The sequence below is a fragment of the Vombatus ursinus genome, unplaced genomic scaffold, assembly GCF_900497805.2.
Source record: "Vombatus ursinus unplaced genomic scaffold, bare-nosed wombat genome assembly UNPS02014778.1, whole genome shotgun sequence".
NCBI lineage: Eukaryota > Metazoa > Chordata > Mammalia > Diprotodontia > Vombatidae > Vombatus > Vombatus ursinus.
Genome location: NW_020954556.1, coordinates 45190582 through 45202739, shown reverse-complemented (window position 1 = coordinate 45202739; position 12158 = coordinate 45190582). Strand labels below are relative to the sequence as shown.

Here is a 12158-nt window from a genome sequence, read left to right as displayed (position 1 = left end):
TTTGGCCCCTAGGTTTTTTTTAGTTACTTTTTGAAATAGTGAATTTAGTAGAAAGATGTGAGTGGAAGCCAGATTTCAAAGGGTGGAGAAGTGAGTGCATGGAGAAGAAATGGAGCCCATAATGCAGACAGCTCCTTGAGTGACAGGAGAATGGAGTACAATAGTTTGAAGGGACAGGTTTTTACAAATTGTGAATATCTGAATGTTTCTGGGCTGTTGAGAAGGAGCCAGTAAAAAGGAGAAGTTTGAAGATGAGAAAGAGGGAGAAAATGACATATGAGTGCAAACTCCTAGAGGAGAAAGAGGTGATGTATGTGTGTATGGGGTTGTCAGAGGCTAAGGCCCAGGGTACAATCAGAGGGGTTGGCGTTGGCAAAGGAAGAAAGGAAGGGGAGATGCTATAGAAGTATTTTGAAGTATGGAGTAAGGGAGCTGAGGGAGATGGCAGATGGCCTTGATTTTTCTCAGTAAAGGATTTAAGATCCTTTGCTGAGGGGGAGTTTAAGGAAGGTATAAAGGATTGAGAGAGAAGGTTTGGAATAACAGCTGTGAGAGTGACACTGAGTCACTCTAGGAGTCACTCCAGGAAGACTAAAAGGAGGGGCAGCTAGGTGGCTCAGTGCATAGGGCACCGGCTCTGGATTCAGGAGGACCTGAGTTCAAATCCAGCCTCAGACACATAACACTCACTAGCTGTGTGACCCTGGGCAAGTCACTTAACTCCATTGCCCAAAACCAAAAAAAAAAAAAAAAAAGACTACAAGGATTGCTGTTTTAAGTTAAAGTGAAGATCCAGTTGAGATCTGGAGACATGAACTTGTCATGGGTCCAGGTGGCAGAACTGCATTATTTCCTTCAGCTACTAGGAGCAGAGAAAGTGAATGATGAGGGGGGACCCAGATGTGAAGACTGACAGGGTATAAAAAGTGAGAGCAGATCAGGTGGAGAGTGTCAAGAATGGAAGATGGCTTATGATCATAACTGTTTTACTCTGAGATGAAGACTATGAAAAGAAAATGAGACCAAAGAAGGGGTGATGGACTTGAACTGAGAGCAGTGACTGGAGGTCACAGTGACAGTGAAGAATATATTTTGGAGGAGTCAAAGCAGAGGGAGAGATAAAAAGACAGGACATTGTGATCAGAAAAGGGAATTTCACCATTCAAGTTTGTGAAAATGGTATAAATTGGAAGTGATGGTAAGGTCTAAGATATGTGACTACCCCTGTGGGGAGCTGAGGTGGAGTGAAGCTGTAGTAAGGACATTGATGAACTGACAGACAGAGTGTTTGTGAGTCTATCAAGACAAATATGAAGTCCTCCCTAAGAATGAGGGCAGTAGTTGGGATGGAGAAGACTGAGCCAGGTACTGAGCTCGTAGGGTAAGGAGGGTGAGTGACTTTGGGGCCAGGACATGACAGGGATCTGTCAGGATCTGGACAGGGCCATGTTGACAGATTTTGTGTCTCAAAGGGAGAGAAGTTTCTGAATGCTTGTAGTAGGGCAGTCCCTACAAGTAACAGTAGGGTGGGAAGGAATATGCTTGAGAGGCCTGAAAAAAGGATCAGCCAGTACAGGAGAGCATGTCCAGAGATAAGGTGTTTTCTGGAATTAGATCTCTGTGAGCACAAACAAAAGATGGAAAGAACCAGAGGGAGAAATCTAAGGTCAGTTTCAGGGTTGAGATTTTGGGGGGCTAAATGGAAGGGAAGGGCAGAGTAAAATAGACACTGGGGGAAGGAGGTTAGTATGCCAGGGAGAGGTCACAAAGGACAACTAGTTACAGTTACGCCTTGGTGGATTACAACTCTGAATCACAAGAATTAGGGAGTCGAAGGTGGTAATTTGCTAGTCACAAATTATGCCACTACTGCTAATCTAGGTTACAATAGGCTAGCTGATTAGTGGAAAACCTCTCAGGAAATTAGTTCTTTCAGTATGTAGGAATTTTTACTTTGTACCAGTTTGCTTCTCATTGTACTTTTATGGTGTTCTCTTGGCCCCCTGGTAATCGAGACTGTTTTTGTGTGTGTCTCTCTGAAAGCAAAAGAGATGAGATGAACCAATTTGATTCTTTTTTATGGCCTTTGAGGTGATAAATACCTCAGAAGAATGGATTTGGGGCATATCTTTCCAGGATCTCTTGTTTTGGCCCTCTCTGCCCATGTTCTCACCGTACCCTCAGTTTATTAATACAAGTTTACCTAATGAAATGGAGAGGTGAATTCATCTGCAGCACCTTGGTGCCCTTTAGCTTGCTATTTTGCCACAAATGGTATTTGCTATTTTGTGGATTCTTGTTGTTTATTCGGTCATGATAGTAAAGTCTGATTTGCTGTTAGGTCTTTTAAACCAAGGTTAGGTTCAAAATTAGAGTAGGAATATCCTATTGAGTATATTAGTGATAGGGAACAAAAATTTTGGTAGTTCAGGTGATAACTTTAAACTTAGCATTATGGAAGCCTGCATTTTGGGTTTCCTCATAGAAATAATTCACTAACTCTAGTTTTAACAGATGACATATTTCATTTCCTATTATTCAGATAACAATAATAATTCGTCCTTATTGGTTGAAGAGCTGAGCTAAGCTGAAAAAATTTGTTAAAATCAGTTTCTGCATTGCCCTCCAAGTATTTGGATTTTGGTTACTTTTAAGCACGTAGGGTATTTATTTTCAAGTGAATTCTAGTACCCTTAAGAAAACCTTTTCAATCTATTCCTCAAACCATCTAATACCAGTAGTTAATAAAAGTCAGCCCATTCATATATTCACCGTCTAGATTGCCTTTGAGTCATTTACATATTGATTTTTCTCTTTTGTTTGGTACCTATTTTTTCCTGTTTGCTGCTAATTCTGTTTGTCAGATAAAGCCTCAGACTATTGTTGAGTCAGTGCTGTCAGCATTGGATACCACATAAACATCCTGAAGAATTTTTGGCTGCCATTAGCATGTTCTTTGTATTGTATGCATTTCTCACTTGTATTGATTCCATTAAATACTTATGTTTAATTGTTAAATGTAGGAATATGATTAAAAATGGTTTCCTGAGGCTATTATTGATTAACCTTTTCTTACCTCTTTCAAATAAAGACACATGTGTTTATTGAGACTTAATATAACAATGGGAAAAGCCATTTAAGTGACAAAGAAGAATGTCGGTGAAAAGGTTTTTTGCCAGCTTTATGGAGCGCTTTAGATTAAAATAAATATATGTGGTTTTGATGGATGCCAAGTCAGTAGTTTTCTCATTATAACTGATGGGTGGAAATGGCAGGGGGAATTACAAGGAGTGGGAAAGAAGGAATTGGTGAAATGTACAGAAGCATAGTATTTAATAAGCAGGAGAAATGTTAGATGACTTAAGAGAATAAAAATTAGTTTTCAAATGGAGCACTTTTTTTTTTGGAAACCAAATTATTAAAATGTGATGAATACTTAGAGGCATAAGGGACTTCAGAAATCATCTAGTCTAACTTCCTCCTTTTACAGATAGGAAAACTCAAGCTCAGGGAGGAGGTTAGATAACTTGACCGAGGTCACACAATGTTCAAATTTAGTAAATGTTTATTAGGTACCTACTGTGTATAGGGCATAGTGCTAGACCCTGGGGAATATATGAAGTGTAGATAAGACATGGCCGTTGGCCTAATGGAGTTTACTTGAGGGATAAGATAAAAAATAATTATTGTAATACATGTTATTGTAATAGCAGGATTTTAAAACACGTTACATGATAATTACATTACGGTTGTAAAACAACCCTTGTTCAATGGAGGCTCAAAGAAGAAGGTTGCTTACCTAATGGATGAATCAGGGAAATATTTATGTAACAGTTGAGATTTGAGTTGGATTCAAAGTATGGTCAAGAATTCAACAATTATACAGGGAGGGAGAACATTCTAAGCTTATGTAACATTGTGAGCTGAGGTATAGACAAAAAATTCCAGGGCATGTTCAGGGTTCAGAAGAAATACGAAATAAGGCTGGAATGCTAGAGGGGTTCCAGATTGTGTAGGACGTTGAATATCAAGTATTACAATTTGAACTTTGGAAAGTATTAGAGTGCCACTTTGAGGTATTTTGAGCAAAGGCAAGACATGACTATATCTATACATCAGAAAGATTGTTCTGGTATCAGTATGAAGATGAATGGGGGTGGGGGGGGAGAAAGTAGAGGTGTGAAGACCTATGAAAAAGCAAATGCAGAAGTCCAGTTGGGTGATTAATGGAAACTTACGTTAGAAGGAATAGAGCAGAGGATGTGGATCTGAGAAAAGTTTAGGTTGAATTGACAAGATTTGGTAAGGGGTTGAATACTAGAAGAGAAGGAACAAGAAGAATCAAAGATAATCTTAAGGATGAAAATGTGGAAAACTAGATGAATGGTGGTAGCTTGAGCTGAAATATTAAAGTCAGAAGGAAGAGAAGATTTAAGGGAAACATACTGAGTTTAGTTTTGGACATATCAAGTTTGAAGCCTCAGTGAGATATCAAGTTCAGTTTGACAGACATTTATTAAATGCCTGCTGTGTTCAAGATACTATGTTACTTCTACGGTTACAGAGATGAAAAAATGACAGACCCTGACTTCAACTAGTAAACAATTTACTGGGAGGATGGTAGGTGTAGAATTCAAGGTAGAATTTGATGAAAGCTAAGCAACAATCTAGACAGTCTGTTCTAGAAAAAATTGGGAAGGAAAATCACACTTAGCTGAGGGGACCAGGGAAGATTTTAATAATAATATTGTTATTATTATAATAACTAGCATTTGTAAAATGCTTTAAGGTTTGCAGCATACTTTACAAATATTACCTCATTTGATACTCACAGCAACCTATGGAGTTGGGTGCTATTATTATTTCTATTTCATAGTTGAGGAAACTTAGGCGGACAGAGATTAAGTGACTTGCCCAGGGTTACACAGCTAGTAAGTATCTGAGGCTGGATTTGAGCTCAAGTGTTCCTGACTCCAGGTCCAGCATTCTTAATTGCAGTATCGCTTAGACTTCATGGAAGATCTGACGCCTAAGATGAGTTTTTTGGGAAGAGGAAGATTTAAATGTGAAGATAAGGTAGAAATACGTTGCAGCAAATGAGGTTGGGGGGTGGGGGGATGGGGAGAGGTTGTTGCCTTTGTGAATACAGCGAGGTGGGATATGGCAAGATCAGGTTGGGAAATAGCTAGTAGTTGAATTTAACTGGAACATAGAATGTGTGAAGAAGAAGAATGTGAAATAAAATCTGAAAAGGAAGATTGGAACCAAATTGTGGATGTTTTAAATTCCAAACTAAGGAGTTGGTATTTTATCTTTAGAGAAATAGGGTGCCAGTGAAGATTTTTGACCACTGGAAATGGCCAGTCCTATGTATTTTGGAAGATTATTTTTGGAGTTGCGTGAAGCCTTGCCTGGAAAGAGGAGAGCCTGAAGCCAGTGATATCAGTTTGGTGACTATTATAACATAACACGATCTAACCTGCCCTGTAGACTATTGGAGATGGAGGTCTGAAGACCACAAGAAAGGCAGGGCCAGAAATAAAGATTTAGGAGACTAGAAAAGGTAATTGAAATCATGAGAGTGAATAAGATCCTATTCAACAAGTCTTTATTAAATGCCCACTATATTCAAGGGACTAGAGGTACAGAGACAAACAAGAAACAGACTGGCCTTCAAAGATCTTATAGTCAACTGGTGAAAATAGAGAATCACAGATCTAGAACTGGAAGGAACCCAAGAGGAGATCTATATATGGAAGACTGACAATGAGTCCAGTCAGTCAGTGAAAGCTTACTATAGAAGATGGTACTTGAATTCAGCTTTGAGGGAAACTAGGATTCTAGGAGGCCAACATGAGAAATGAGCGCATTCTGAGCATGGGCAGCAGCCCCCAGGCAGATACACAAAAGTTGAAGATGTCCCTATTTTGGGGAACAGCTGGTAGTCTGGTTTGGCTGGAACATAGAGTTTGTGAAAGCGAAATGTGAAATAAATCTGGGAAGGGTCAGTTGGAGCCAGACGTGAAGGGCTTTATATGTCAACATGAGTTTGTATTTTTTTTTTATTAATTTATTTTGATTTACCAAAATCACTTTCATAAGCTTTTGAGTTTTAAATTTTTCTACCCTTCCCCACCACTGTCCCCAAGACAGCACGCAATCTGATATAGGCTCTACATATACATTCCTATTAAACATATTTTCACATTAGTCATGTTGTCAGGAAGAATTAGAACCAATAGAAAGAACCACCAGAAAGAGGAAACAAAACACAACAGAAGAAAAAAAAAATAGCAGATAGTATGCTTTGATCTGCATTCAAACTCCATAGCTCTTTCTTTGGATGTAGATAGCATTTTCCATCATGAGACCTTTGGAGATGTCTTAGATCCTTGCATTGCTGAGAAGAGCTAAGTCTATCAACGTTAGTCATCGACAACGTGGTTGTACTGTGTACAACATTCTCTTGGTTCTGCTCACTTCACTCAGCATCGGTCCATACAAGTCTTTCCAGGTTTTTCTGCCTTTTTTTTTTTTTTTTGTTAAGGCAATTGGGGTTAAGTGACTTGCCCAGGGTCACACAGCTAGTAAGTGTCAAGTGTTTGGTCTGAGGCCGGATTTGAACTCAGGTCCTCCTGACTTCAGGGCCGATGCTTTATCCACTGCGCCACCTAGCTGCCCCTTTCCAGGTTTTTCTGAAGTCTGCCTGCTCATCATTTCTTATAGCACAATAGTATTCCGTTATATTCATATACCACAACTTGTTCAGCCATTCCCCAATTGATGGTCGTCTCCTCAATTTCTACTTCTTTGCCACCACAAAAAGAGCTGCTATAAATATTTTTGTACATGTGGGTCCTTTCCCCATTTTTATGATCTCTCTGGGATATAGTCCTAGAAGTGCTGTTGCCGGGTCAAAGGGTATGCACATTTTTATAGCTCTTTGGGCATAGTTCCAAATTGCTCTCCAAAATGGTTAGATCATTTCACAACTCCACCAGCAATACATTAGTGCCAATTTTCCCACATCTCCAGCATTTATCATTTTCCTATTTTGTCATGTTGGCCAATCTGATAGGTGTGATGTGGTACCTCAGAGTTGTTTTGATTTGTCTTTCTCCAATCAGTAGTGATTTAGAGCATTTTTTCATAGGACTATAGATGGCTTAATTTCTTCATCTGAAAACTGCCTGTTCATATCCTTTGACCATTTATCAATTGGGGAATGACTTGTATTCTTATAAATTTGACTTGGTTCTCTATATATTTTAGAAATGAGGCCCTTATCAGAGACACTGGTTGTAAAAATTACCGTTTTCTGCTTCCCTCCTCATCTTGGTTGCATTGACTTTATTTGTGCAAAAACTTTTCAATTTAATGTAATCAAAATTATCTATTTTGTATTTCATAATGTTCTCTATCTCCTGTTTGGTCATGAATTCTTCTATTCTCCATAAATCTGACAGGTAAACTATTCCTTGCTCTCCCAGTTTGCTTACAGTATCAGCCTTTATATCTAAATCATGAACCCATTTTAATTTTATTTTGGTATATGGTATGAGATTTTGGTCTCTGCTTAGTTTCTGCCAGTTTGTATTTTATTGTAAAGGCATTAGGGAGTCACTAAAAATTTTTGAGCAGGAGAATGACATGATTAGACCTTTACTTTAGGAAAATTATTTTGGCAGTTGTATGGAATATATAATAGAAAGGGGAGAGACTAGAAGTAGGGACTGACCAATTAATAGGTTTTGGCAGTAATTCAGGCAAGAGATGATAAGGATCCGCACTAGAGGGGAGGCAGTGTGATTGGATAGAATGGGATTTGGTGCAACAGATGTAGAGGTAGAATTAATAAGACTTGGCAGCTTCTTGGATGTAGTTGATAAGGGGTTGAGAAGGGAAGAGTCGAGGGCAGCTCTCCAGTTGTGAATCTGGATGACTAGAAGGATAGTAGGAGTGCTCCTCACAGAAACAGGGAAGTTGGAAGTGTTCTCGTTAGAGAGATGACTCCCATATTGGGGATGTTAATCAGACTTAACTGATTGGACCTCTAGGTGCTAATGTCGGTTATATGAGACTGAGGTTCAGGAGAGAGATTAGGGCTTGGTTTGAGAATTATTTGCAAAATGATGTTAGTGGAACCCATGGGATATAATGTGTTCATCTAGAGAAAAAGGGTACAGGGAGAGAAGGGAAGCAAGCCTAGGACATAACCTTGAAGGAAGAAACTTACGAGGCAGAAGTTGGAAGATGATGGAGCAAAAGGAAAATACAGAGGATAAGATAATACAAAAAACACAAAAGTAAAATAGGACAACTAGAAGAGAGCAATTTCCTTCGAGAAGGAAGAGAGAGGATGCAGCAGAAGGGAATGGTCAGCTTGCTGAAGAGGGAGGAGAAGACCGGGAACTAAAAATCCTTTGGGAAATTCCTGATGAAGTGAAATGTGATAACTTGGTTTGTTAATTGTGAAGTATATTTTCCTTTGAGTTTGTTTTCTAACTGTTGATGTTTTTCTTTATACAGGGCAATTCTAAAAAGAACAAAAGTCGATAGTTTACAAATAGTTGGGTCAGTCAGGTGACTGTCCTTTTTGATGCTGCTGCTGCCCAGAACTGCAGGTGCTGAAAATCCTTGTCCATTTCTGGAGTCAGCCTTTTCAAAAAACTGAAGTATTATTGGACCTAGTAACAAATCAGTGCTGTATATGGCTTTGAAAAAATGGGAAGGTATTTGTAACCAGTAAGGTAAATAGAGAATTTGATGTCAACAATAAAATGCAAAACAATATACAATACCATGGATCTTGTAGAAATTTCCTTAAGCTGTTTTTACTGTGCACTTTTTAAGATTAGGCTTTAATTTCAGTATGTAAGAACAAAAAAGATTTTGTATATTTTCAAACTCAATTATATGGTAACAGATTTGGTATCAGTGCAATAGATACGTTTCTGAATAAAATGTTCAAATTAGCAACTTTTCACTGTTTATTGCTATAATTGAAAGCAGTCTCCAGATTCTTTATGGAAACCTCCATTATTTTTTTGACCATTCGAACTTAGTTCTCGTGAGTTTATTATTGTCTCTGTTTCCCAAATCACTCTCTGTATTAGAATGATTAGCTTATTGAAGTTGACGTCAATAAATTCATACTTAAAGCAAATTGTTTCTGCCTTTCTAATGTATGTTTGATAATGGAAACTAAAAACTTTTGGGGATATGACAAAATTAATCAAAACCTTAAAATGTCTTTCTGGTACCTTTGTGTCATTTGAATTAGATTCAATCATTCCAGATTATTTTTAAAAAGAGCCCTTTTCCATTTCTTCTTTTTATCTTCCAACTCCCCCACATGTGATCTATGTCCAGATTTTGCTGCTATTGCTTCCTTCATGATGTTGCTTGCGTTTGTCTACCTTTCTTTCTCTTCCTGTAGTCCAGTACCTTAGACCAGCATTTGAGTTTCTTAAAACTACATTGCTGTAACCTCCTCTTCAGATAGCAAGGTGTGATTTTTTTAGATTTATCTAATTGAACATTAATCAGAAGAGTCTTTCAACTCTTCTGTGACTTCAGCATATGAAGGCAAAGATAGCAATATAGTTGATGGTGGTTGAGAAAACATCTGGCACAGCAGCACTTCATATCTGGGAATAGTTTGTTCTCAAATAGAGGAAGCTTCTGTTCTCGGCTGAGAGCCACGTCCTTGGACGTTAAGGAGATAAGTGGGAAACCTTGCCATTAAAGTGGCTGCCACTTTGCCTTTAATTTTTAAGTAATTTAGTAATTAGCTACAAATTGGGAAATTAGTTTATAGTCAGAGCCCTGTAATACTGCTTGTAGCTCATGTGAACCTTTGAAATAAAGACTTTGAATGGATACTTTTAGAAAGCTATTCTGTTCATAATTGGAACTTTTAAAAAAGAGAGAAATTATCTCCTAAATGGAAACTTGCTGGAGGCCCTTGCTTCATTTGCAGGGTACAAGGTAGGCAAAAGACAGAATGGATCTAGTGTTCACCTCTGCCATATCATCTTTTGCTTTTCTGGGAGTGCTGAACTCATCTCCGAGTCCAATTCCAGTGTTTCCATAGAAAACAATATGCAATGGTATGGCTAAAGGGAGGCATACCATAAGCCCAAGAACAGCAAATTAATGAGATACTTTCATTCTGCACCGAACATAACTTCACACCAACTCATGTCTCTCACTTGGAGTCCTAGGCAATCTGTGTTGAACAAATGCTGAAGAATATGCTTATATGTAACATTTTGTGACATTGTTTATTGTCTCAAGCCATTATTTGTGTCTTGTTTTATTTGGCTTTTCATTTGTTTATGTTTGTCTTCTCAACCAGAGTGTGAGCTCCTTGGGGGCAGGGACTATGTCTCAAATGTCTTTGTATCCGTGTAGTGTTTACCACAGTGCCTTGCACACAGTAGGCGCACAATAAATGTTTGTTGGATGATTGATTGTTGAGTGAATACATTTTGGGGGGGGTAGGTCAAATGACAAAGGCGTATGCAGAGGCCAGCGACTAGTACTCAAACCAAAGAGGAAGAATGGTGTTTTCATTATGCTTCCCTTTACACTTTGCACCTGGGCCAGGCAAGAAGGTCATTTAGAAAGCTAAGCGCTTGCTGCATTTAATTGATCAGCTGGCAATTGGGTCATTCAGCTTGCCTGGTAAGAGTTCATTGTGCTCTATAAATCATTATATTCAATTGGCTCTTTTGTTTGAGACAGCTGCTATTTATTTGCTATAAATGTGTTCCCTGAAAATACTTGGGTTTGCTAAAATTAGAGGCCAGTGGCAGGAATTTGGTTTAGCAATGGTGGCTTTCCTGCCTTCAGGCTAGCTAGCATCACATGCTGTAATTGCTAAAACTGTGCCTGGCCAGAAACTTTAGGCTTTCCTTTTTCTCTATCAGATTTTTTTATGTATTTGAAGCCACTTGATATCTGACCTTTTATGAATATGGTATCTAATGGATTGCCACTGTTTTCAATAGGAAGGAATGAAACCAAAAATAGAAATTGCTCCAAAAGTCTTCAGAGAATAATCTTTTCAAGGATTCAGGACTATGCATTTCCCCAGTTCAGTGAAATTCAGTTCTTAATAATCTTCTGTTTTTATATTCTTATTTTGAATTTATTTAAATTGATCCTGAAAGCTGTAACTTATCTTTTCAAAGTCGATGCATTTTGAAGAATTCTCTAAGCCAATCTGCTGTGTTATTTGGATAGGGACTGGATCTGTGATTCCACTGGGATAGGGAACTCCCTGATAAGGAAATTCCCTTTGTTATGGCTACCTCCAATTTGGAAGATCACTTGTTAAATATATAGAAAATTTTAGGTGATAACTGAGAGAAAGCTAGGATTTCTGGTAAAGAGATTGTTAATATTTTCCTTTCTGGAGCTTACAAAGAAGAAAGTAAAATGGCATTGAGTTCACTGAAGTCAGCTAAAAATTTCTAGTCAACCTAGGACCACAGAATGATAATATGTGTTTATATTTTCTAACTTTAGGGAAATTTTTCTTTTGCTATTTTAATTCCTTTTCAGGCTCTGGGTATGTATTGGTTATTTCAATTTTGGAAGTTTAGTCAGTGCACATACCTGTGTGTGTGTATGTAAGTATATGCACACATATGTGTCTATATATATGTGTGTATACACACACACACACATATATATATATTTTTTGGTATCTTCATTTACCTTTCTGAAGGAGTTGCTATAAGCAATTACTGTAGAACAAGCTTTAGAACAAATTGTTACAACATTTAAGGACAGAGACTAGGAATTTCAGTCTAATAAGGAGCTCAGTCTGAGTTAGGTGCTCTGTAGATAGGAACAGGTGGACTGTAAAATTTTAGGGTAGGTGAGGTGAGGACCTTGTAGATTCGGCTGAGGAACTTGCCTCATGCTTTACTGAGAAAATCAAGGCCATTTGCAGTGATCTCCCTTTGGTCATTATCTCATGACTGTTTTACTTCATCCTTTACTGTTTTCTCCTTTGCTTTCTTCTGTGATGAGGTGGCCATTTTATTCAAGGCCAACTCCACTACATTATTTTTCCCTAAATGTAATTAACAACCAAAAACTTTTTCTACTTACAAGGAACAGAAAAAGATTATTATATGAAATTG

At 38.1% G+C, this 12158-nt stretch overlaps 1 protein-coding gene across 1 annotated transcript in view; it reads left to right on the top strand.

The window, feature by feature from the left end:
• The window catches only part of PPP1R21 (protein phosphatase 1 regulatory subunit 21), a 95928-nt gene extending 87130 nt beyond the window's left edge, over positions 1–8798 (top strand). Inside the window, exon 22 of the mRNA XM_027865530.1 lies at positions 8530–8798. Coding sequence (XP_027721331.1) covers positions 8530–8559 — 30 coding nt within the window. The 3' untranslated portion in view covers positions 8560–8798. The remainder of the gene's footprint in view (positions 1–8529) is intronic.
• The last annotated feature ends 3360 nt before the right edge of the window (positions 8799–12158 follow it).